The following is a 27819-nucleotide window of genomic DNA, read 5'->3' on the forward strand; positions in this document are numbered from 1 at the left end:
TCAATACCCATGATAACATTCTGGATCCTGTTCTTCCACCAAGCATAATTATTTCCATTAAACTTGGGTGACTTGTTGTCATAACCGATTGCACTTAATTCTTGAGTACTCATTCTTAACTCCTCTAGATGTTACTCTTTCGAGAAGCTTAGGCTCTGATACCAATTGAAGGTTCAATGGGCACTCAAGAGGGGGGGGGGGGTGAATTGAGTGTTAAGTAATCGTTGGCTAATTTTGCTTCTTTTCGGATTATGTGTGAGGAACCAGTTGTGCTGGTTCCCGTACGCAGCGGAATATAAATAAGCAATAAAGAAGACAACAAATTTAACGAAATAAAACAAAGCAATAAAGAACACAACAAATTTAACGAGGTTCAGCCAACTCAGGCCTACGTCCTCCTATCCTAAGTTCTTTATTAATCTACTCCGAAAAACAAAGACAAAGAACACTCTGCTGTTCCCTACTCCGGGAACCAGCAAACCCCACACTCTACTCCGAGTGTGCTCTCGACTTACACTCGTAAGCCAATTGTGTTTGAACTCACAAACACTCACCCAGCCTTTAACCCCTTTTTTAAAGACTCAATTCAAGAATCAAGAACTCCCCTTTGATCTCACTTCTACGAAGCTAATTAAGAGAAAAAGTTTAAGTACTAGAATGCTCTTGTATATGACTTGATGAATGGGATTAGTGCTTAAGTATATGCTCTCAAATAATTCCTCCTTTAATTTCTGGAGAGGCACACGAAATATGTGAAATAAGATGAGTTTATATAAGCTTAGATTCCTAAAACCTAGTTTCCTTAAATCACACAATCTTAGAGAATAAGATATAATGTAATTTTAGGAAAGTTTTTATCTTATTTGATTTAATCACAAAGATAGAATCAATTAAGATAAATACTCCTAGTTTTTAGGTAACCAAGAATATTTCATCTTATTTCCAGCTGCACAAAATATTTTCAAAATAATCTTTTCGAAAAAAAATCTTTTTGTAAAATCTTTTTCCAAAACGGCAGCTCGAATACAGTGAACCTGGTTCCCCGACCTGGTTCCCTGAATTGAAACATGTTATGAAACCTGTTCCAACTTTGTACCAGATTTCATATCATACTTCAATATACTTTTAAGCACTTATATAACCCAAACATGCAAGCATACTACGGAGCATATTACATGAAAACCTAGATAACATATTAAAGCATAAATCGTCTTTTCTTCATGTAATCTTCAAGACTTGAATCTTCCTTGAATACTTCTATTATGAGCAAACAATCTTTCTTCGAAATATCTTCGAAAGGCTTCTATGCTCCAAGTCTTGGAATCAACTCAACTACTGCACATGTAACATGGTTAATGCACAATAAAGAGTATGTGACTGCTTTACCACGTAGCAACCATGGAAACAGTACATACTGGTTCCCTACCAGTACATAACACTTTTATCATATAACTGTTCCCTGTATAAAGACAAGTTAGTTCAATAAGAAAACTCATGTAAGTAATAACTTGTCTGGGGAAACAGTGTTCTATGTTAGCTGGTTCCCACCAACTGTTTTCAACACTTATTAAAACCTGTTTCCCATAGCTGTTTGTCATCATTCAAAACCATCATTCAAAACCTAAGGGACTCAACAGAAACAGAGCAGTTAGTGTGCACTATTAACCCCGTGAACTATCAGAAACGGACGTTGCCGCCAAAGAAAACAAAAAAGCACATTAGAAAGGTGAAAATGACTTTATCCTTTTGTTGATTTCTTCACAACAGAATAAAATACAATATTTGATTAACAATTTTCCCTCCACAACCACAATTTAGCAAGTGGTTTTGCTGGATTCACATTTTTGACAGTAAAAGTTGCCATTTTTCTGACACATGCACAAACAAATGTCTTTGCTCATTTCATTTCTCCTTTGCATTACATTACTGTATTTGTCTGCACCCCTTCATTATTTATTACTGCACTAATGCCTAATGGTACTTAAGTCATCGACTCGGAAATTGTTTTATTGATCCTGAGCGTTAAGTCTTACCCCGTACAATGTTAGAGTCGTTATCTCTTAACAACGTCAGTGTAACATTGTCCTAGTATTCCCTTACTACAGTAGATTTAATTTACTATGTATACTCCCCAGAAATCCTGTCATAAAACACCTTAGAAAAAGCCTTAACTGTTTGGAATTTTTTTGCCAACTTTCTTGGGGAGCTCAGATGGAAAAAACTTTCAAGTGTCCATTTTTGCTCCTCCTTTTCATGATTTTGCTACAAACCCACTTCTCAAATCAGATGCCACAATCACAATTACAGGCATTTTTCACAATTCACCAGATTCTGAACTACCCATTAAACATAAACAGTTTAGACCAAAACATTGATATTTGCAGCTTTGAACCAAGCCCATATCTTACAATTGCATGTTATGAAGAAAACATTACTCAAATTCATACTCAAGGGTTTATTGGGTTTGTTCCAGTTTCAGGTAATATTTCTATGGAAGCTCTATTTGGTGCTCTTGCAGCTTTGCCAAGTTTAAAGGTCCTATCTTTGGTGTCCTTAGGTTTAAGGGGTCCTCTCCCTCAAAGTATAGGTAACTTAACTTCTCTTGAAATGTTAAATCTTAGTTCAAATCAACTGAATGGTACTATTCCTGTGGAAATTTTGGGTTTAAGAAATCTTCAAACTGTTGTATTGGATCATAATGAGTTTATTGGAGAAGTACCCTTTTGGATTGGATCACTTTCTGAATTAACTGTTCTTAGTTTAAAGAATAATTCATTAAATGGATCATTACCCACTTCATTATCAAGGTTGGAAGGGTTAAGGATTCTTCAACTTTCAATAAATAACATTAATGGTGAAGTTCCTGATCTTAGGAATTTGACTAATTTGCAAGTTCTTGATTTAGGGAACAATTCTTTAGGACCAACTTTTCCTACTTTGCATAATAAATTGGTTACTTTGGTACTAAGGAGGAATAAGTTCAGGTTTGGTATCACTGATAATATGAGCTCCTTTTATCAGCTTCAGAAGCTGGATGTTTCATATAATGAGTTTGTTGAGCCATTTATGCCGTCTTTGCTTTCGTTGCCTTCGATTGGTTATGTCAATATTGCTGGGAATAAGTTTCATGGAATGCTACTTCAGAACATGACTTGTGGTGCAGACCTGAACTTTGTGGATTTATCTTTCAATTACTTGACTGGGGATTTGCCTGCTTGTCTAAAATCAAGAAATAGAAGTCGAAATATTCATTACCGGGGTAATTGTTTGTCGAATGGGAGACAAAGGCAACACCCATATGCATTTTGTCATAATGAAGCTTTGGCAGTGGAGATTTCGCCTCACAAAGGGAAAGAAAAAGGGTCTAAAGTTGTGGTAGCCATGAGCATAGTCGGAGCAACTTCACTTGCTGGTCTTATGGTGTTGGGTGTTGGACTTGTATTCTCTAAACAATCTTTTAAAAAACCTCAAACAAGAGTTATACTTGAGAAGGTAACAATGATGTACCCTTCGAAGCTGCTTTTGGATGCAAGTAAGCAATTTTGTGGCTGCTTTACTTATACTGTTATGAGTTGTTTCATTGAGAAGAAAACCATTGTGTGTGTCGCCGACCTTTCCTAATAAGTTAAAACCTGATTTTCTGTTGTCAAAGAGCTTAGAATTCTTCTATAATGAGTGTTAATGACTTAATGGTCAATTTGGTAGGTGTTAGATTGTAAAAAGTTTTTATGTGATTATGCAAAGAAAGTCTATGGTAATGTTTCTCACCTCTAAAGTGTAAGTTTTCATAAATTTGCATTACCACTAAATAGCTACTATAGAAGTATAATGAGATGTAATGCAAATTTATACCGAATGATATAGGGGATAGAGTTTTATAACAGACATTGATGTTGAGACTTTACTTGCAAAATTATTACTATCACCACACATTCAAAATTGCCTGCGAAACAAGCTGTAAATGCAATGGGTGATAATGCGGTATGTGTGACAAAAATGAACCAGTCATTATAAACATTATCCTATACTGTAAGAAAAACATCAGTGAAGAATTTGAGTTTTGAATGGGAGGTGGTAACCACAATTATGAAAGTTACAGTTTTATTCACTCATTGTTGCAGGGGAGATCTGTCAAATGGCAAAGCTGGGACCCCTTGGTCTTCCTGCTTATCGTAACTTTCTCTTGGATGAGATTAAGGAGGCCACAGCAAACTTTGATGCGTCAAATCTAATCAGGGAAGGTTCTTCTGGTCTGGTATGAATTTCTCGACCCCATTAAATGGTTTCTCATATCAGAGTTGTTTTTGTAGATTGTATTACTAAAAAAGCATAATTTGTAGTTACTTTGTAAATAGTAAATTTGTGAATATTATTTTGTTTAGTGACACAATTATGTCCTTGATGATTATCAGGTGTACAAGGGCATACTTGCCAATGATAATCTTGTTGCCATTCAATGCTTAAAAGTGAGAAAACGGCGTGGAACACAAGCCTACACTCATGACATAGAGCTGTTATCAAAGCTTAGACATATTAATTTGGTCAGCGCTCTAGGCCATTGCTTTGAGTACAATACAGAAGACTCAACTGTAAGCAGAATATATCTTGTGTTCGAGTTAGTTACAAATGGGAACCTCAGAGATTTCATCTTTGGTAAATACTTTAACACAGTATGCTTAATGTCGTCAAAGATGCCTGTTTAATATGCTTGCTCACTTTATTTCCTGTAAATTTGTCATTCATCAAGGACAAAAGCCTACCTGGGCAAAGAGAATCACCGTTGCAGTTGAAGTTGCAAAAGGTATTCAGTTTCTCCAAACAGGGATGATGCCGGGTTTGTATTCAAACAATATCAAGACAACCAATGTCTTATTGGATCATAGCCTTCATGTGAAACTAAACAGCTATAATCTGCCTTTGTTAGCTGAAAACATGGATAAGGTATCACTCAAGAGATCATTTTTATTGTGTCTAAACTCTCAAGCTTTCATTTTGACGGGAAAAAAAAGGCTTAGAGCTGATAGTCTGACATAATGCACTTTGATTATTCTTCTAGGCCAATATGCTTCCATCCTCTGGATCCAAAGAAAATGGTAAAGCAATGTAAGTACCCAATTTTAGCCTGGCATCACATTTCAGATTATGCGATTAATCATGTGTAATTACTGCATGAAGATTTGTTCTGCAACCAAAGTCTGCAGATTTTTTTTAATCTTATTTATAAAAAAATTTGATGAATAAAATGCATCACATCTCAAGAAACAGTTATCCTGTGCTATGGGAGCATAGATTGTTGAGTATTTTTCCACGATATTGAGCCTTGTGTTGCAATGTATGTATAATATTTCATTTGCTATCCTTTACAAACAATGTTTTTTTATTTCTTGCATTCATGCAGAGTGAAGCAAGATGAAAAGAGTGATGTCTACGACTTTGGAGTGATTCTCTTGGAAATCATTGTTGGAAGAGAAATTACATCTGATAATGATATATCCGTTGTAAAAGATTTAGTAAGTTTTTTATTTCTGTGAATAAGTGATTGTGTTCTTTGTTTTTTGTCTTTTCCTATGCTCTATGCTACTTGGACTCGGCTGAAGGACATGAGTACATGTTCAAGTGCCCGAGTACTAGTAACGTAGAGCAAAGAAAAAGAATTGTCCAAGGTGATGTGTCGAAGGGTCCGGCTTGAGTACTGAAAGGTGAAATGAAAAGTCTGTAACATAGCCTATGATTCATCCATTATTATGTTATAGAACACTATTTATGGATGCTTTGTTTTTATCTGCAGTTTGAAGTTGGCATTAAGGCAGACAAGATAGCCCGAAAACAGATTTTGGATCCGGCAGTACACAAAGAGTGTCCAGACAATTCGGTGAAGACATTGATGGAACTTTGCGTAAGGTCACTTTCAAACGACCCTAATGATAGACCATCCATTGAAGATGTACTCTGGAATTTGCACTTTGCAGCTCAGATTCAGGAATCGGGCCAGGTAGATGGTTCAAGTGACAGATCCTTATCTCCTGTTTTCACTTCTCAGTGAGAATCCATCTTTAACTTCAACATTATTTGTTCTTCCTGAATCCTGACTAAGCATATATACTGGTTTTCTGTACATCATTTTCTGTAATGCTGTATATACTATCTAGAACAGAAATTTAGTAAGCTAGCAACTGAAGATATTGTAGTGCCATTTTTCTGGAATGTGGGACTTTATCATCTAAAAGGAATAATTTACCACTTACAAGTTACGACGGGGAGTAAGGTGTGGAGGAGGGATGTTGTAATACTCATGACAGCAATTATATAAGCTTGTAGTTGAATGTAATGTGTAATTCTTGTACTTGTCCTTTTTAAAAATTTATCACCTTTTTTTTCAAGCATTGAGCTTTGTTTACTTATCAGTAAAAGTGAGGATCAATATGTTGCAGTATTTGTTGGTTAGTGGTGTGCTGGGCAGACAGCCTGACAGGAATCGCTCATCAGATCCAAAATGTGGATCACCGATTATGCGACTCAGACTCACGTACTTATGTCCGACACAGTTAGATACGAAGCATAATTTCAAAAAGATTAAAAAAAAAAAAAAAAACCAAATTTCTAGTTTATAAAGTGTTCAGTGTTTGGGAGCTGATATAGTTTGTTGAGGTCAAGTGAAGAGTTTGACTGTTCGAGTAACTGATCTCCTTAATCTATTCAAGGACTATGAGGATAATCAACACTTTTGGTTTATTTGGAATCATCTTTGTAGTTTCTTACAAAGGAAAGAGATACTTGAGTTTCATATAGCATAATAATGTTAATTACATTTAATCAATAGGAGTGGATTAAACAGAAGAACAATGTTTTCCCTCAACAATCCAATACTCCATAGTAGTTAATAACTTAATACGCCATGATAGATGAAAAACGTAAAGGTAAGAACCAGCCTTTGTTCTGAAATACTGTTAAAATTCAAACAAGTGCTCAGACCTCACTACCTCAGTGCAGTGAAACTGTAGTATTTGCTTAGGCATACGCCAGACATTAGATATGGTTCAAAATACTTCGTACTACTTGTACAGAACATGGGAATTGTTTTGACAGTGAGACAATCAATGAAGCATGACAAACAGATAATCTAAAGGCATGTTTGAAAAGGGGTATTAATAACTTAATAAGGAACTTATGGAATCTAATAAAAGGTGGTAGATGGGATGAGGTGGTCGAGTTGGAGGAGCAAGGGATGCTGGCCGGAAATATTATTATCAGATTAGAGATAATGTATCTAACCTTGCGAGGTGGTGCTGTGGCAGAGTATTACTACCCTTGTTTGAAGGGTAACAAGTCCACCACTTCTTACTCCATCACTTCCACCACATTATCCATTCATTACCTCCAATTATCCAGACATGCCTTTAAAAGAGTCACATTGTTAGTACATAGAATGTGGACTCACGAACTACTGTCAATATTCTCAAGTTGAGAATCACACTATCACAGTATTTTTTTAAGTGCTTTCACGGTATCTCTGTGATCTTGAAAGAGCTACAGGATTTGCCTCCAATGCCCTCTCAACTTCTAATATTTCAGCATTTTCTTCAGGCCGGAATTGAAAAGCTCTAAACATATACCCATTCCGAATGCTATCAGCTTTACCAGATTTAATTCCTAATGTACTCCGTATAGAGCTTCTTGCAGCCTCCTCAGGATCGATAACTATTCTCAATGTCTTTGTTAAACACTTGTCATTTTTCTCTTCGTCTTGTGAATTTAGATCCCTTGAATGCTTCCTAAAACATGGAGGAGAAGTATACCCGGAACAGCCACTATTTTCAGCAGAGTTTGACAGAGATGAACTGTTGGTAAAGTTTGGAATGCAAACCCCTGGAATCAATCCCACTGTTGGACTGTTCCAAGGAACTGGCAGTGCTTCATCATTCCAATCAAAATTCGAAGGATAAGGAGTTTCCGGAGGACCCTGCATTGTATGTTGAACTTTGTTGTTTCTCATCAAAGAGCAACTCGATGAAACGAGTCTGGTTCTTTCTCTGTAGGCAATGGAAAATGTTTCTGAAAGCTTTCCAGGCTCTTCAATAGCAAGCTTATCAGACGGTGTAGTTAAAGGTAGGGGACGCGAAGATGCATGTTTACTCTTGCATTGACCTGATCGAATGGGAAGATTTTTTATAGCTCCTCCAATAGTCCAGTATCTTTGGCAACTCCAACAAAAGTGTCTAGACTTGTTAATATTACTATTGTTGAAATAGCAAAATTTTGTTTCCATGCTGTTGCAGCGTGGGCAAGACACGGGTTTATCAAGCTCTATCATGCTAGCAGCTTTGCTTGCCTCTGGAATTATGTCTGCGGCTTCAGTATATTGTTGTGCAGAAGATATGACTTCTGGATACTCTAAGCTTAAAACTCCTTTTTCATCACCAGAACTTTCATTGGTGAAGGTGTTCTCTGGTATATTGATTGTTCCAGGGGATGATACCTGATGTTCAAGAGTGATCATTTTATAATGTAAAATGATATAAACCCATAACCATATACGGAGCATAATGTACTTCGTATATTACATGGAAAATTATGACGAACACACCTTGCATTGTTCAATGTTATCAAATGTATACTATTTCTGTGCGTCCTAATTTCTTATGCATAGGACTCAGAGCTACAATTAGCATTTCTCATGATATATACTTGTATTCAACATTATAACTTTGAAGAATGCTTTAAACCAAAAAAAGATATATACCTTATCCTCGATTACCATCTTGACAAACCAAATTACTGGTTCTGGAAGTGATCAGAGGCAACATTGAATAAACGTAACAAACGAGCACAAGTTCAAGGACTTTGACAGCAATGTCAGCAAACTGCAGCAATTATATCGTGTCAAATACAGCTCAGACCACACTGCAATTGTTATAAAGATCTCTGAATTCAGAGAGAAATTAACTTCAAATGTTAAACAAAATCAACAGATAAGACCCATCAGTATACACTTCTTGCTGAAATTTAGTTTTACTAGTACTTCTACTTCCTAATGGGAGAACCTGATATGAGCAGAAGACGCGATATTTTTGGATATGACAAGCCTAGTCCTGATATGGAAAAGGCTTCGAAATCCAGAAAAATACAAACACAAGGCTTCATAGATACAAAACCTTAATGAACAAAGGAACAGAACACAGCTAGAAGTAACTATTTTTCCAATCATTCATTCCCCTTTAAGTTATATACGAGTATATCGTAACCAAAGTTAAGCCAAACAGCTTCAAAGACATCTATATACAAGCAAGATACTTCACACGGTTCACAGGCTGGTCTCTAACAACAGATCACTGTCATCAGAGTATCAGGCTATGTTTTTATCCAATTTAGAGACCTCAACTCTTAAAAAGCTTAGAATTCAATATCAGTATTTGCGCAGATTTCAGATGATACCTCAAGAATAAAATATGTAGTCAGAATTTTGTAATAACCAAAAAATAATTAAAATTTCGAGGAACATAAATAAGCCCTGCTAAACGGGTTTTCCTTGTCTCTTAAAGTTTTTCCTGTTTTGGGGATTAGAAACAGACAAAGTAGAAACCACCCTTAACTAAAATTCATATTTTTCGGTATATTAATTCATAGGTATTTCCCACCAAAAAAAAAAAAAAAAAAAACATAGGTATTCACAATCAAACATTGTCAACTTTGAGATTAACTTCTTAAGTTATATCAATCAAGAAAAACTCTAAATTTATAATTACAAATATCTTATAAACATAAATCATTCATCATCACAACCTTTTTTTTTTTTTTTTTAATTAATCATACTATAAAACAATTAACACATTAATAATTTGTGAATACATACATAACTCCATACTCCGTATATCATTAAAGAGCATATGAAGTGAAAATCATAAGCATTATTTGTAAGAAAGGAAGATAAACTTACCACAGAATTGAATCAAGCTAATGATAAAGTAAAGATGATTTCCAAAGAAATCTAAATAGCAGCATAATTGGGTTTATATCAATCTTTGGAATTTATAATCCAACAACTAAATGTGATTTTGTCAAGAATCTTAAATATGATGTGAAAGAATTTTTTTTTTTTTTTTTTTTTTTTTTTGTTGTTGTTGTTGTAAACAATAACAGCCTGTCTCTAAGTTTCAAACAGAGGAAGTCTATGGTGGCAAAGTCACTTGGTTTTTTTTCTACTGAGAAAGTCTGAGGTGGAAATATGTACATTTTTTTTTTTTTGTAAGTTTATTGTATTTTGATTAATTTAAGAATAAATAAGCTTTGATGAGTTAATACAATTTCAAATAAAATTTAAGAAACTACCATCTTCCATTATCTCATTTTTTATACTCTATATGAAATACTCGTATTTGTTAAAAATATGGTCAAAGTTTATTATCTAAATTGCAATTTTTATTAAATGTAGCAGTTTTAAGAGTCATAGAAAATACAAATACAAAAAAAAGGCCAAATGTAAAAACCAAAGTGATCCATAATTCAATAATAAAATTTCGGTCATGCTTAATCCCTCCGTCACCAATTGCTTGCCTCTTTGACATTATTTACTTGTGAAATTAATAAGAGATAAAAAAATAATTGAGAAAAATGTATTTCATGTGAGAATAAAGTTATAACCTCTATTATTAAAAATAAAAACAAACTAATTTATTAATGATATTTCCAAAAAGAATATGGAGTAAAATAAAAAGGGATGGGGAAAATTAAATAATGTCCTAGGCACTACAAATTGAGGTGAAATTTTCGATGTGAAAATTATTGATTTGAAAAAGAATATAATATGGAGTACTCCGTAGTAAATTAATAGATGTACTATCCGAATGAATCAGCAAAGCTCTAGAAAGAGGCCAGATGTGCAAGTGAGTCAGCAAAAAGGTGAAAGCTAGGCCACATAAATTTTCGTGGCTGAAATTTAGTGCTGACGTTAATTTCTTGGACACTTTTTGGCGATGTCAATGTGATGCACGATCCCCACTTTTTGAGGAATTTGGATACTCCTTTCAGTACGACTATCGTTCTTATCCATGCTATTTTTGAAGCACTTTTTAAATGTTGTGGGATAATTTAGAATGACTCAATTTTGAACTACAATCAAGTTGAGGTGTTAGAATCGAACCGATTTGAAAAAAATAATCTATTTAGAATTATAATTGATCTATTTTGATCGGAGAGATTCAAGACTCAAACCCGATATGTAACTGAACTGAATTCAATCCGAATCTCAATTTGACCCGATTTGAATGTAACCCGACACCGATTTCACCCGACTTAAACTCGATTCGAGACCGATTTGGCCAGACCTGAATTGAACCGAAATTGACTCAACAAATACCCGATTCAATTTGATTTATTTTTATCCGAGCTAATATTAACTCAACCCGATTTTAACTCGACTTGATTTTGACTTGACATGATTTCAAACCAACCTAACCTAATCTATTATTTATCATTCCTTTTTTTTTTTACTTAAATATATATTAATAAAATGATATGGAAAATTGACACGTAAATGACTTGATATTGACTTAGTAACAAGATAAAAAAAATTAATAATAATTATTACTCTGGTTTTAAAAATGGTACTAGGGATGTCAGTGGGGTGGGTCAAGTAGGAGACCCACCCCATCCCCGCCCCAGTGGGCGCGGGGATGGGTCTCGGTTTGGTGGGTGGTGGGGCGGGGATGGGGATGAAAACCATACCCTGGGGCGGGGGTGGATTTTAGGTTGTACCCGCCACATCCCCGCCCCACCCACCCGCCCCCACTTCATACCCGCCCCATCCCTGCCTTATACAAAATTCTATATTTTTGTACTATTTTGTAAAATATTTATGTAAAATATAAACTAATAATTATAATATTTTGTAATACACTTATAATATAAAACAAAAAAAAAATTGTGTAATATTAAGAATGATTTTTTTTTTTATAAAAAATCTAAATTAATTATGTAGGATTGTGTATTTGAAAGGTGGAGGTTAGGTGGGGATTAGGCGAGTCTTTGGTGGGGATTAGGTGGGAGAGAATATCCAAGTAGGGGGTGGGGCGGGGATGGTTTTGAAATTGTACCTGTCGGGGCGGGGATGGGGATGAATTTTAAACCTGCTGCGAGATGGGGATGGAGATGAAAATGTTAGATGGGGATGGGAATGCCAACATCCGCCCCACCCCATTGACATCCCTAAATAGTACTTATTTGAATACTCCCTCCATCCTATATTGGGACATCGAGGTTTACACGTAGTTAAGAAAAATTATAAGTGGGTCCATTAAAATATTTGTTTATTATATAATATATTATCTTTTGTATTTTTATTGTAAGAAAACAGCAAGTGGGGTGAGTGGGGTAGTGAGGAGATGAAAAATGTGGGAAAATATTATTTTAACTAGGCTAGTTACCGTTAGGACTGTTCATCGGTCCAAGACCGAATTGGACCGAAAATTAGAATTTTAAGAACCGAAAACTAGACCGATTAAGCTAGGATCGAACCCGGACCGGACCGAAAGAATTGGTCCAAAACCCAGATCGGACCGCTTTGGACCGATTTAAGAATTTTTTTTAAAGAACTAAATTTTTAATAAAGTTATGGAAAACACGAAATAAAGGAAAAACTATATTTTAAAATTATAGCAACTTTATAGGACAATTCTTGGTTATAGGACCGATCGGATGTCTTTTTTTGCATGTTTAGTAAAAAAAAAATTATAAAGTTAAAATTTACTAAGCTTATTAAGTATAATTTTAATTATTATTTAAGGTTTCACGCGTATTTTTAATTAAAAAAACCGGTTCGGTCCAAGACCGATTTTTATAGGGTTTTGGACTGGATCGAACCGAAAACCGGAAAAAATTAAAGAATTTCAAGACCCGAAGCCCGGACCGATTAATTCGGTCCGGTCCAGGGTTATTCGATCCATTTTTTCAATCCGGACCGATTTATGAACACCCCTAGTTACCGTGCCATGCACGGTAATCTTCAATAATTATCATTATTAAACTATCATTACTAATTAGTTTTTATTAACAAAATAATTTCTAAAAATATAGTTTACAAATTTTGAGCAAAATAAAGAATTGTATAAGGTTAACTAATGTATACAAATGAGCAAAGTTATGTCAAACACTTTTTTATAGCTATATAAATATTTGTGTTAAAGATATGTCAAACCTTTTTTATTTTAAGTAATTATATTGTATAAGGTTATGGAACTTTTGTACATAAGATTTGTTTCTTTGATAAATAAAAAATAAAATAAAATAACCTTAAGGACACATCAGAAAATGACACGTGTCATTTCTGGTGTGTCTTTTAGTAGTTATATAGCTATATTGATTGAATGATCAGTGGTCTCACTCCATATTTTTTTAATGTGTCAAGTATTGTGGGACGGACAAAAATAAAAACTGTGTCAAGTATTATGGGATGAAGGAAGTATTAAATTTGGTCAACCCAACCAAAATCAGCCAAACACGAAAGTATCTGAATAAGAATTGACTGAATATTAAACCGACCTTAGTATTCAAATTGAACTTAACAAAACCGAAATCAACCAAACCTGAACCAACCCAATACAATGTCATCAACCCAAAATTAACCCAGTCAAAGATGTTTGGAACCGATCTGAATTTGTCCGAACCGAATATGATCCGATTTGAAGTTGATCTGACTCAAACCAAAGCTGAATCCGACATATTTTGACCAAATTTAATCTGACCCGAGATGGGTTAAAAAGATATTTTGAACCGAATATACCCCAAGCCGAACAGACCCGATCCAAACTCCATTTCATTATCCAAATTGATACCTCTACACTGGACCCATTTTACTTAATCTAAATTTGTCTTAAAAAAAATAAATAAAAATAACTCTCGTATCTAAATTTCTTCCAAAAACAAAAACTTCGGAATATAAACTAACATTTCTAGTGTAAGAGAATAAATTGGTCCTGGGCAATAACTAGTTTAGTTATAAAAAATGAACATTATGAACATATGAAATTGAAATGTTCATATTTATACTCTTGTATTGTATTATGTTCATTTTTACATGTTCAATTTTAATTTTAATTTTTTTTAGACATGTTCATTTTTTATTATTAAATGGCCATTTTTTTTATGTATTTATATTTAATTTTTTTTAATGTGTTCATATATTTTAACCTAATGTTTATATTATAGGCATGGTCCGCCTATTTTAGGTGCATAAGAGTGCACTATATAACTATTGTACCTTTTAAACTGATAAGGATTGTTATGTTTGAAACATACATTTAAAAGCAATGGACACTCATATATGTAAAAAGAGTGTTGAAACCTTTTGGCTGTCTACATGTAAGTTGTCTCAAATTCAAGAAAGATGCGAGAAAAAAACCACATTATATAAATAAGAAAAAAAAAAGGTACTGCAACATAAATCAATTGGTTTTACTCCCTCCGTTTTTAAATACTTGTTCCATTTCTATTTTTGGCACTATTTATTTGTCCTACTTTGACTAATGTTTGTGATTTATATATAAGAAAAAAATATAATCTTGTAGGTACTTGTTGAAATCATCTCGATGAATAGATTATTAATTTTCAATTGTAAACATTTATACTTATTGAGAATTAAAAATATTAGTGATCAAAGAATAGCATCAACATGCGTGTTGAAGAGAAATAGAGCAAGTATTTAAAAACGGAGGGAGTAGTATGAGACTTAAATTTTTTTAACATGTAGGTGGACATCCCCTAAGATGATTATAGATTTATTACTAATTGCCTTTCTAGTTAGCTTATAATTTGAACTCACACGTAAGTGGGGTGTTGAAACTTCTTTATTTCTCACATATAAATTGTCTCACATTGAAGAAAGATGAGAGGAAAGATACCTTATAAGATATCATGCCAGATTTTCTTTCCTTGACAAAAATACACAAGGAAAAAAAAATGATGTTGTAATGTTTACAAAATGTAGGTAAAACACCATCTTAAGTTTGAGTATAATCCAATTGTTACAGGGTTACATGCCTCTATTCAGGAGCTTTTTGTGTGCCATATTCAAAAAATATAATGTCTCATTCTTAGGTTACTCTTGATCATTGGTTGGCAGTCTATAAGCTTTTTGTGTGCCATATATATTCAAAACGTGTCTCGCTCATTCTTAGGTTACTCCTGGTCATTGGCTGATAGTCTATGGTAAGCATTGCCAATTTCTTTATGTCACTATTAGCTTTCTTATTTTTGTTTCTTAACTCATTTAAAAGAGTGATTTTCTAAAATAATGTAATATAATAAATTAAATCCTTATGTCCATTGGTTTAAAGTTATTTCTCACAATACCATCCACGCAGGCTTGATTTTAAGGCTAACATTGTTTGTGGTTCTAACAAATATAGAAACTCTAATGATATTAGAGATTCTATCCATAGAACCTCTAATGGTAATAGTGATTCTTTATATAGTACCTCTAATACCATCAGTGGTTCTATGTAATTTGGTTTTACCGTACATACCATTATGTATATGTATATGTATATGTATATGTATATGTATATGTATATGTATGTATATATATATATATATATATATATATAAGTGAAAGCTAAAGTGAATGAGATAGCTTCAACTTAGAATCGTTAATGATATAAATAATACCTCTAATGATATTAGTGGTTCTATGCATAGAACCTCTAACAATATTTCTATATATAAAGCCGCCAACATTGTTAGCGGTTTTATACAAGCAAATTCCAAACCTTAAAACTGATCTTACGTGTACGGCCTTGTGGAGAATAGTTTTTAAACCGACTTATATAAGGAGTTAATTTGCATTTTGGCATTATTCAGGGTGAAATTTCAACCTCAGGTACCTTTACGAGCTGTTTGGTATGTGGGATTATGGGTTGGGAATGAGAATAATAATCCTTAGTCATCATAAACCAATGTTTGGTTGCTAGGAATTGTAATATAAAGTGGGAATAGGCTTGGGAATAATTAGTTTGTATTCCCTACATTTTATTACCTGGTCGGGGGGGGGGGGGGGAGGTAGGGGGGCAGGTAATAAATTAGGGGGAATTCCTTAAACTATTGTAGACACCCAAATGTGTCTCCCCAAAACTAAACCCAGTGATGAATACCTTTCATGTCATTAATTATCGAACGAAGAGAAAGTGTGAAAAGTCTAGTGATGAAGATATTTTTATTAAATATCTCTTCTTTCTGTTTTTGAAAATATTTATTTTCTTACCCTATTTTTAAAAAAATGTGCATTCCAGTTTAGTTTGGTCCATGATATGGGTCCAATAATGGTGTATTTGGATGAGGTTGAAAAAACCTTTCCAACGATATATTATAAGCCCAATTCCGATGAATAATGAGGAAGTTATTGCCAAAATACTAAACTGGGCTCGAACCGGATCTTACCTACGGCTCAATGATCATGTGGAGGGTCCAAAGGTCTAATTCTATTACTAAACTAATTAGGATTAATTAGAAGCTTCTATAATTTTCTAAGGATCTTAATTATCCTTTTTGAAAAGATAAGATTAAAGAATTTGAGTTAAATAAAAACTTTCCTATTATAAAAACTTTCCTTTTTTTTTAATCCTAATTCTATTTGAATTTAAAGATGTTTAAAGACAGTCAGATATTATTTTCGTGCCTCATAATCATTATCCAGCATTTATATGGTTGGATAGATCTTGAAATTATCTTTCCAATGATGTATTATAATATTAATTCCAAGCTATAACGAAAAAGATATGAATGGAATATGAAACTCTATCCAAAATTGACACTGTCCTACTATTTCGGCCATATCTTTTTATCTACAAAAGATTATAATCTTATTCTAATTGGATTAGAAATTAGACGTCAAGATCTTTCCAACGATATATTATATGACTTATTTGGACTTTTGGATCAAAAGATATGATAAAAATAAAATCCGCAAAAACTATTGTCCATCGAGTTTTATTTCGATTTGAATTCGGATTCTTTTCTTATTATTCGACCCACTTTTTTCTCTATAAACAGAGGTCATATTTCCCCTTTTTCAATCACCAATTCCCGTCAAGAAATTCTGGATTCTCTCTCTTTCTAAACCAACCCTTTCACAAACACAATTCCTCATACATTAGCACTAGACACACCTAGCCAAGTTCGAAGTTGCCTTCGCCCTAGACGTGAAAGGTTTGATATTTTTGAGGGTTTGGTCCCAAATCTCTATTTCAATTATTTAATTTAATTGTTTTAATTATTATTTTCCTTGAAGTTACTAACGCGTGTATTTTGTTATTGGAAAGAGATACAAGGCATCCAAGTAAGTGCTTTAATTGTTTTAATTGATATTTTGATATAGAAATCATGTTTAGGTTGTTATTTTGATTCCTAGTATCATGTTTAGGATGCTTTTCCTAGTATCATGTTAGGACGCTTTTCTTAGTATGATGTTTAGGATAAGAATAAATTTCTTAATTATATCAATTATGATTTCTATGATGCTTTCTATTTTCTTTCCTAATATCATGTTAGGGCTAAAGATTTGATTTTTAATGCTTAGTGACATGTAGAATTTGTTATTAATATTTTTAGTATCATGCCTAAGATCTTGCTATTATTATTAATTATGCGTTAACATGATTATGATTATTTTTATGATTTATGATTGTAATTGTTATAATTATTATTGTTGTTATGATTACTATTATTATGTTGCTTGATATGTTATTATTGTTATTGCTTGATTACGCCTTTTATGCATGTTTAAAGGGAACTTGTACTTTTAATCACGCTTAATAAGATAATTAATAATCTTGTTTAGGGATAATTTGATTATAATTCAAGTGATCGACAATAATAGTTTTATTTGTGCATTAATATTCAACCAACATAGATAAACATGTTTAGGGTAAATCTAATGACTGCATGTTAGTCAAAAAGTGCACATTCATACGAGAAGAATAAAGTAGAGGCCTATTATTAGGGCAGGTTCTTTCTCTTTTAGATTAGATTTGTACCTTCATCCCCGAATTTCCAGCCATGGTTCCAGACCTATTGGAGTTGGTGATCTCCTGGATCGTTAAGGGGTGTAACCTTCACCTTGTGAACGGTTTACAAGTTCCTAAAACTTGTTGGCGACTCTTTTGCTCTAGCTTCCTTCCCTTTGGACGCCACCATGCTTAAGTGTATGATCACAGTGGGGTTCAAGTTTGGGGTAATGCTTGAAATATTCCTTATAGTTTTTGGTTAATCCACTGGGGAGGATTTCTATTTTAATTCCTGAAATTTATTTCGGCAATGATTTAGAATGAGTGGATGAGACTTGAAAAGTTCTAAGTATTTCATGTGCGTAATTTTGATTAACATTATTGTCATATGCATAAAAAAGGTTCTCATTGGAAGGACCATCCGTAACGAGTCAAAAACATAGGATTTTTACACGTAGGAAATTTGAGGAATATCTTTCACAACTAGAATCGAAATAATGCTGCGAAAAATTGGAAAATTTTAAGAACACAGAAAGCTGCTGAGGCATGTAGGAACTGGCGTCTAGAAAACATATCATGTCGCCAAAGATATGGATCTTTCGCCGAGCGACAATTTTGTCACCTGGCGACAGGGCTATATCGCATCGATAGTCCCTGTTGGCTGGCGCTGCGTTCTTCTAATACCAAGCAAGAAATATGCGTTCTTATTTCGACCAGTTCTAGCACTGTTGGCTCGATTCTACTTCCTGATTGAGTTTTTCTCACTTTTCTGAAACCCATATGTGTTTAACATATGGACATAACCCTCTGGGAATTCATGCTCCATCTACCTGATTGAACGCTCTGAGAAACAAGGGTACATCCGAGAATGTTGAATTCACCAAACCATGGAAGCGAGTTTAACTCGCGGGGTCCCATCCACTCGCGCCAACCCTTCCAAAGGTAAGGCTTTCGCACGGTGCATCCGGACTCATAACTATGGACCCTCTTTGACTAACCCATATCCTTGAACTTTAGAGAACTAGAGCCATGGTTAGGTTGCAAACTCATTGCATCATGTTGTGACTACTTGACTACTTGTTCATCTCTTACTTGTGCATACTTATTATGTGACTAAATTAATCGTTTAGTTTGAATTGTGTTTATAAATAAGTCTTAATAAAATAATTAATGACTAAAGGAATTTTCTTAATTAATTAATTAGAGCTAAAAAATATACCTTAAATCGAGTCATAGTTCCTTTAAGTCAACCCGGATTTTTATTCCCGTATACTGCACAAGCGTCAACTTGTTTTGGTCATAGCCGGAGTTCTAGGAAGAACTACGAGTCGTACACCAATGGATCTGTAGCCCCGAGGTTTATCTTTAATTTGGCGTTGGTTTCGTCCCAATCAGAATCACAGATAAAAATTTATGACTAAAATACCACAGCTTGACCAGTTTAATGCATATACATGAGGTCCTAACTTAGTCTTTGCTTGAGTTTAGTCACATAGTCTAGCCACATGGTCATGACACGAGTCTTAACATGTCACCTATACTCACTTGTCTTAGCACACACTTTGTACATACTGTTTTCACACTATGACCATGTCTTAAGTTCATGCATGAGTCGGTTTTTTCCGAAATTTGAGTTGGGGGTACATTCTATTCCTAATTTTTTTCATATCTCTCCATCTAGATCATGTCTCCATTCTCTACATGGTTTCTCCATATCACAACCTTCATTCTTCCTACCTTCTTCCATCCATGCATGTTGAATCGAGTTTGAGTCATGTGATTGACAAAAAAAAAAGAGGGTAATGATGAAACAAATGCACAAGGCAAGCTTTTCACCAAGATTTCATTCTTTCTTCTTCTTTTTTTCAAACCCTTTCCCCAATAAGTCTAGCATAGGTACCCTTCATCCTCCTTAGGTTTATTTCTTAGAGTTTGATTTTTTTACCCTTCACGTTTTAAATAAAATGAGCATTTATTTTCTTGCATATGATCATTGCATTACATCGCATTAAAAAAAAAAAATCCATACCGAACTGAGTACAAGGTATACCAATGATTTGAGGCACCCTTTGTAGTCACATCATATCACCTTTCACCCTTCAAATATGCAATCCTTTTTTGATAAACCATTTTGAGCCTCGTCTAACGATAGACCTTTCATTTTTCAACCCATATCTACCTAACCTTGGGATGGGATGGTGTGCAACTTATGCAATTTTCAATTTCCTAAAAAGCTTGAGTGATTTCAAAATATCAAAATAAATAAAAAAAGCAATAATAAAAGTGTACAAAAGGGTAAGTGTTCCAATGTCTTTGATATGAAAACATGTCTTTGATATGAACACTTCTCAGATTGCGTCTCTTATCGAGTGCTCGGTACCGTGCTTGAGAAACATGAATGCCAAGTGAATGATAGACCGCATGATCGGGATTGCCCACACTTATCAAAATATTAAAAAAAAATGCAAAAGCAAAAAACAAAGAGAGCAAAAAATATAAAAAAGAATTCAAAAATGAAAAGCCTCAAGCATAAAAATATAAAGATTCAAAAGCAAGGTTGCACACCTTGGGGGTTTATCTAGGGTCTTGAGCCTTTATCCCTTTCTTCTATAACCTTTAGCCTAACCACGTTACAACCCTTAAAAAGACCTTTTTGAGGTGTACACACACTTGTGCGAGGTTCGGATAGAGCTACATTGAGCCTGATTCCTAACGGATACGTAGGCAACCTCACATCGAGGTGCGGCCGTAATAAAAATGCATTCGTAATTACACTCATAATTGATCATATCTAGGAAATTTCAATGCTCATCCCTTTTTATTTAGAGCTAGACTTGGGGGCTTGATCCCTACATTATTAACTTACCTAGACTAAAGAGTCACCATCATTTGGCTATTCTAAAAATAATATCTTTCCACATACTTAGCTCCTGCGTCCTAACCTTAGTGTCACTTTCACACACTGCACAGATACATGACCAAATAGTCCTTCCCTTAGGAACCCTTTGTCATGAAATCTTAACACAACTCTGAAGCATGCCTTGTCATATCAAGATCAATCATCATTGCCTCATAAAGTATGAAGTACTTAACCTCAGCTCCGCACCTAAGTTACCTAAATACTTTCATTATTGAGTCAACTACGATAGTCTAAGATGTTACAATCCTTGTACTGTGAGAGACAACGCTAATGAATTAAGCTCATTCAACATGCACCTTCAAAAACTTTGCTTCTTTATTTTTTCGCGTCTTTCTTTTTCGGGATATAGTCGGTACCCTCCACAAAAATGACGGAAAATTTTTGCTTTTTTGCATTTTCAAGTCGCACGATCACTTTACAATGCACACACGAGTCATGTACACATTGAGTCATGTCGTGTTATCATATGGAGTCAACACTATGCACACACGAGTTACACGAAGTGAGTCATCATTAAGTCAAGTTTATACCTTGAGTCATGTCAATTCAATGAGTCAAGCAACACTAAGTCTTAGGTCAACCCTAATTACATGATAAAAGTCCTATAGTCCAAAATGTAAATGCAGGCACACTAAGTCCCAGACAGATGGGTAAGCTTTACAAAAGGTTTGAAGCAAAATGATGCAAACAACTTAGCAAATCAACTAGAGTCAGCTTGATTGCAATCATATTTGATTGTCGATCGGCCTGACGACGGTCATATTAATTGATTGGGTTCCTTGGTACGCCAGTTAGCCCCAATAAGAAAATTGACATGATTAGTAGTCGGCTCGATTACAATCGCAGTAAGTGATTGACCTGACGACGATCGTCTCACTTAGCTTAAGCGCCTAAGCATTGGGTCATTACAAGCACCAAGGCATCGATTCAAAATCAAGCACTTATACGACAATTTTTCGAAGATTGGATTTTCATCCCAACTGACAATATTTCCAAAAGTGGATTGTTGCGCAACTTCTTCAACGACAAATTTTCCAAGATTGGAGTGTCATATCTGGCAAAGTTTCAAAGCGTGGATTATCGTGCTCCTTCTCAGTTTGGCAATTTTTTCCAAGTTCGGATTGTCATCTCTGGCAAGTTTTCCAATATTGGATTGTCATACACCCAGTTCCCTATGGCAAAATTTCCCAAAGGATTGTCGTAGGTCTCTACTTATTATAAATTTCGGCAAAGGTTCCTCAACGTGGATTGTCATTCATTTCCATAAGTGGCAAATTTTCCCGAAGTGGATTGTCGGTCGACTCTTTTTTTTTGCAAATGATCCAAGACGCGGATTGTCAATTGTGGCAATATTTTCCTAAAATGATTGTCGCATAGCATTGGCAAATTTCCAAGGTGGATTGCTTTCAAGAGTTATATTCCAAGATGTGGATTGTTGATCGTAGCAAAGTTCTTATGATAGATTATTAAAATTGGATTTTGGCAAATTTTCCGAGATACGGATTGTCGTTTCATCGTGGCAATATTTTCAAGGATGGATTGTTACGAAGAATTGACAACTTTCCCTAAATTGGATTTTCATACATCATACAAGAGTTGTGTTGGCAACTATTCCCAAAGAAAAGAGGATTGTCATCACCCAAAGCATCAACAACAAAATTCAAGCAGCATTAAGGATCAACAAGCGTTGATCTTCGGTAATTTTCTTTGGAATATTATCGCAACAACTGAGGATGGATTCAGGCAAAGCAATGTTCAATCATGTTCCCTGGCATGCGGAAGGTGGTCATAAGGCGATAGAAGATCGTTTTACGCAAAGCAATCTTCGATAGTATTCTCTGGCTTGCAGAAGACTACCATAGCGGAAATTGGAGGCAGTTACAGGCGTAGCAGTCTTCAGGCGGTATCCCTAGCTTGAGGAAGATCGTCAAATAAAAAAGAAGCTTTTTTCTCAGAGACGCGTGGGCATATCATTCAAAGCTCTTTGCTCAGAGACGCGTGGGCATATCATTCAAAGCTCTTTGTTCAAAGACGCGTGGACATATAAAAAAAGCTCCATTGCTCAGAGACGAGTGAACATCAAAACAACAAGATGACATTCCCTAGCTTGTGGAAGGTTGTCACAACAGAATATGCAACAAAAAATAGTTACCTCTAGAGACGTGTGCTCGACGGTGCAAGATACACGTTTCTTAACTCTTTTATCTGTTTTAACTAACGCTAGTTTGCAGGTATCAGCGTTACAAGAATGATTTAGGATCGCAGAACGTTTTGAATCATTCTTCGTCCCTATCGCTACTTTAACTTTTGTTTTCGAAACATAAGTTTCTCCAAACTCAGTCAAAGTGGGGGCTTCTGTACTTTAACTTTTGTTTTCGAAACATAAGTTTCTCCAAACTCAGTTAAAGTGGGGGCTTTTGTAGACACCCAAATGTGTCTCTCCAAAACCAAACCCAGTGATGTATACCTTTCATGTCATTGATTATCGAACGAAGCGAAAGTGTGAAAAGTCTAGTGATGAGGATTTTTTATAAAAATATCTCTTCTTTCTGTTTTTTAAATTATTTCTTTTCTTACCCTATTTTTGAAAAACATGCATTCCAATTTAGTTCGGTCCATGATATGGGTCCAATAATGGTGTAGTTGCATGGGGCTTGAAATACCTTTCCAATGATATATTATAAGCCCAATTCCGATGAATAATGAGGAAGTTATGGCCAAAATACTAAATTGGATTCGAACCGGATCTTACCTACGGTCCTATGATCATGTGGAGGGTCCAAAGGTCTAATCCTATTCCTAAACTAATTAGGATTAATTAGAATCTTCTATAATTTTCTAAAGATCTTAATTATCCTTTTTGAAAAGATAAGATTAAAGAATTTGAGTTAAATAAAAACTTTCCTTTTATAATAACTTTCCTTTTTTTTTAATCCTAATTCTATTTGAATTTAAAGATGTTAAAAGACAGCCAGATATTATTTTCGTGCCTCATAATATTTATCCAGCTTTTATATGGTTGGATAGATATTGAAATTATCTTTCCAATGATATATTATAATATTAATTCCGAGCTACAACGAAAAAGATACATGGAATATGAAACTCTATCCAAAACTGACACCGTCCTACTTGTTTCGGGTATTTTTGGATTTCCTCGGATACTGGTCACACTCTTCTGGCAACGAGACGGTCCCACCTGCAAAATAACGAATATTCCGATAAACGGAATATTCTCCTCCGACGATCAAGTCAGTGATCAGAACAGAAAAGGCTAGAGAGAGAAAGTAGAGAGAAGTGGGAGCTATTTAATGCTCTGTTGTTTGTAAAATGTCTCTATCCCCTCCCATCATAAATGATTGGGGTATTTATAGGGGTGGGACTCGTGCCCCTTTTTAGGGTTTATACCCTAGATTTGCGTGGTGTGATTGGCTGCGCAATCAGTGAATGCCACGTGTTACTCTAGGGGCGTCGTTTTACGGCTTTCATTGATATCTCTCGGGATTTGGGCCCTGACGTTGTTAGGGCTTTCTTGCGTGCTGATTAAAGAAGGAAAACATGCCCTAAACACATGGCATCTTCTCATACGACATGTGTCACCCTCTGACTGGGCCACGTGTCGCTACGAGATTGGCCTGAGACCTTAAAGGCTCTGAATTGCGTGGCATCTTCCTGTGGTGACACGTGTCACCCTATAACTGGGCACGTGTCACTATGGGATTGGTCCACGTATACAAGGTATTTTTACCCTCAACATTTGCCCCTTAGAGGGGGTGGCTCGTACGCTGACAGGCCGACTCCTCTGACCTCAAATAGCCTTGGTGCGTACAAGCGTATTAGGGTTTTGTCAGTTTTCAGTCCACTTCGGAGGGAGCTTTAGCTCTGCCAACTTCCCTTTGGACGTGCCGTTTATAAGGTCGTCTTCTTTTCCGCCTAATTTAACGGAGTTGCTCCTTGTCCCTCCAAATTCTAGGTCATATTTTCAAATTATAACCGTTCAGCTTTGTTAGGCGGGAAAGATGAATTTACTGTCTTACCCCATAAATTTTGCCTATATTTACAAGGGGTTTGACTTCATTTTGGCACTTTGGAACTTTACATTTTCTAGAGAGAAGTCAGAGCTTCTAGAGAGAGAAAGTGAGTTTTTCTTTGAATCTTCGAGAGCTCCGCCGTGCGTTTGAGTTTTCCGATCAACCTCCAAGGCTTCCAAGTTTTCAACACGTACAGAGGTAGGCCGCCTGCTTTCTTTTCCTTGCATTTTTATTTCTTTGTTCATTTAAAATCTGGCTCAACACTCGGCTTCGTCCGTTTCTCCTCATGAGGCCGACCGTTCGCCTGGGACTGAGGAGTCTAGAGAGGACGGAGACGAGTTGTCTCCTTCATGGATTGGGTCCATTTCTAGTGCGTACCAACTCACATCCACCCATTCTTCTCTGTCCCTGCAGTCGAACATGGCACGGACAAGGCAGACGCATGATCTTTATGCGGCCAGAAATCCAGACGGAAGTCTGGTGAACCCTAGGCCTCCATATGACCCAAATAATGCTAACTTAGAAACCCCTTCTTCCACTCCTACGACCGCTTCCATAGGCACTCACTGCTCGGCCGTGGAAGTAACTTCCTCGTTCGAGGAGCGCCAAAGAACTCAAGGCGCTTCTACTACGGGGGGAACGTCCGGGCGAACTCCGGGGTTGAGGTTCCCCTAATATGCCAGCTCGGTCATGGATGGGGCCGAGTTGCTACTGTGTGAAGGACCTCCTTCCTCTTCTCGGGCGGACGCTGATACGTCCGTCCCCACCCCCTCAGAACTCTTTCTCCGATATGGCAGATCGGACAGACCAAGAACGGGGGTTTCATAATGAACCGTCCGACCTTCCCCCTCGCAGAGCACCTCCTACGGGGAGTCAGGCGGCTGGTGCCAAAGATAAAGGCAAAAGGCCCCTTGAAGATATTGTCTCTCCCCAAGGCGGCTATAGTTCTAGGAGCCGCAGCTCAGCGGAAGCAGCCGATCTGGACAGAGTGTTGTCTTCCGAGTTTGGGAGCATTCCTCAGCGAGAAGAGGATGAGGTTGAGAATGCGGCCGAGGGCGAAGCGGCGACCATTGTAGGCGAAAAGGTGATCGAGGAGGATGTTGCCAATATTGACAACTTCAAGGATCCGTTCGCCTGTACGGTGGGTAGCACAACCTTGGGCTACCTGAACTACAAATTTGAGGAATACAAGGCATTCCTCCACCTTGGGGAGGGATTTGAGATCCAACCTCCAAGGAAGTCCCGCGCTCTGGCCGCTTGGGAAGAAGAGAGGCCGCGCCAAAGATCCTTTAGCGTCTACAGGGCGGCCTTAGACGTCGGACTGCGCTTCCCCCTCCATCCTTTCGTCTGCACAATCATGGACGAGTATGACATAACCCTCTTCCAGCTGATGCCAAACAGCTGGTTGAACATTTTTGGGTACTTGGTGACGTGCGTCTGCAAAGGCTTCAAACCAGACTTTGTTGTTTTCTGTGAGATGCACTCACTGACTAAGCTGGACGCGGATACGGACGGATGGTTCATCTTGAGCACCACTAGAGACTACATGATGGTGGTGGACCGCGTCTCTAAGTGGCGTGACTGGAAGCACCGATTCTACCGCATCAAGACCAAAGATGTTGAACTTAAGTTGCGGATGAATTGGTTCAATGCTGAGCCAATTCAACTTGGACGCGGGGACCTCAAGCTTGATAAGCCACCCGTCCACCCCAGCCAGGAGTACCAGCTTGAATATTTCAAAGTCAAGCGGGTGAGAAGGGACTGCAAAACTGAGTGCGTTCCAAGTAACTGGGTCCCTTTATCCAGCTGGCTGCAGGATCCCACATTTATGTCCGCCTATGGCCTGTACAAGAACATGCCCCAAGGTGGACGCATGGACACATATACATATACAGATTATTTGAGTTTGAAGAATTTTCTAACACTTTCCTTTTCTCTTTCAGCTGAGGCGTACAAGATGCTTAACCCAGAGCAGAAAGGGGAGGTCAACATGACAGAGATTGACTTGGCTCGGTACAAGGCTCGCCAGAAGCTGTACGAGCAATCTAAAGAAGTAAGTATATCCATCTTGATTTCTTCTTTTCGTCCGAGTATGCATTACGGAAGAGATCTTCTACCTAACTTGGCACGGCCTATCAATTATATTATCTTGCTCTCTTTTTACTAACCTTTGCCTCTACAGCTGGCCACTCCAACCCCTAGGTCCAAACGGAAGCAGTCGTCCCCTGCGTCCAAGACAGACAAGGATGGTAAGGCGTCCAAACAAAGGAAGACGGTCGCGTCCAAGACCACTTCCACTTCTGCGGCCAAGACGGCGTCGCGGACTGCCTCTAAGCAGTCCAAAGGAGAACAACCCCGGCTGAGCGATAGCGGGGCCTCCAAGTCCATAGATCCGGCCGCCACGCCGGGTCATGTTAGGTCCGAGAAATCGAACGATAGGGGTAAGTCGACCCCGGCAAAACCGACCGGGCCAGAATTGACTCAGTCGGCCGGTGACCAGCCTGGCCCGATGAGGGAAGAGGGTGACGAGCCTGCGCCGCCCCCGCCATTCACTTTCAACTTTCCTACCCCTCCAAGCTTCTCTAACGGTCAGTCCGAGTAATTTTTGAATTTTCTACTTCGTTTCTTCTCTTTTTTTTTTTTTTTTTTTTACTGAGCGTAAATTAAACTCTTTGCATCCGCATAAAGAAATTGCAGATGAGCTATAAATGAAGCTGCCCGAACAGTCCTTTACTGGGGCGAACAGAAAGGCCATGCGGGAAGCCATGGCCCGGGCCGTCCCTGCTGAACAGCGAGATAAGCTGCGGGGGATACATGAGGGATTCCTCGGCCCCATGATCAATTGCAGCGCTGAGGTGACTCTTACCCTCAAATGGAC

The 27819-nt window shown here is 36.6% G+C and overlaps 2 protein-coding genes across 2 annotated transcripts; one reads left to right on the top strand and one right to left on the bottom strand.

Annotated features, from left to right (window-relative positions):
* Positions 1 to 1906: 1906 nt before the first annotated feature.
* LOC110737351 (probable inactive leucine-rich repeat receptor-like protein kinase At3g03770) lies at positions 1907 to 6821 on the top strand. The gene is made up of 7 exons (XM_021917701.1): positions 1907 to 3532; positions 4122 to 4255; positions 4413 to 4653; positions 4748 to 4941; positions 5057 to 5103; positions 5399 to 5510; positions 5789 to 6821. The coding sequence occupies exons 1-7, from the start codon at positions 2212 to 2214 to the stop codon at positions 6041 to 6043; spliced, it is 2304 nt and encodes a 767-aa protein (XP_021773393.1). The 5' UTR covers positions 1907 to 2211; the 3' UTR covers positions 6044 to 6821.
* A 212-nt stretch (positions 6822 to 7033) lies between these two features.
* Positions 7034 to 10538, bottom strand: LOC110737352 (cyclic dof factor 1-like). Its single transcript, XM_021917702.1, has 3 exons — positions 9935 to 10538; positions 8741 to 8861; positions 7034 to 8476 (listed from the first exon to the last, which is right to left on the bottom strand). Exons 2-3 carry the CDS (start codon positions 8756 to 8758, stop codon positions 7490 to 7492), a joined length of 1005 nt encoding a protein of 334 aa, XP_021773394.1. The 5' UTR covers positions 8759 to 8861; positions 9935 to 10538; the 3' UTR covers positions 7034 to 7489.
* Positions 10539 to 27819: the final 17281 nt, after the last annotated feature.

Source organism: Chenopodium quinoa, unplaced genomic scaffold (genome assembly GCF_001683475.1).
Source record: "Chenopodium quinoa cultivar QQ74 unplaced genomic scaffold, ASM168347v1, whole genome shotgun sequence".
In the NCBI taxonomy this organism is placed as follows: domain Eukaryota; kingdom Viridiplantae; phylum Streptophyta; class Magnoliopsida; order Caryophyllales; family Amaranthaceae; genus Chenopodium; species Chenopodium quinoa.

Coding starts and splice junctions, on each gene's coding strand:
- LOC110737351 (XM_021917701.1), top strand. CDS start 2,212: ATGGAAAAAACTTTCAAGTGTCCATTTTTGCTCCTCCTTTTCATGATT. Junction 3,533..4,121: donor GAAGCTGCTTTTGGATGCAA/GTAAGCAATTTT, acceptor TCATTGTTGCAG/GGGAGATCTGTCAAATGGCA. Junction 4,654..4,747: donor CCTCAGAGATTTCATCTTTG/GTAAATACTTTA, acceptor TCATTCATCAAG/GACAAAAGCCTACCTGGGCA.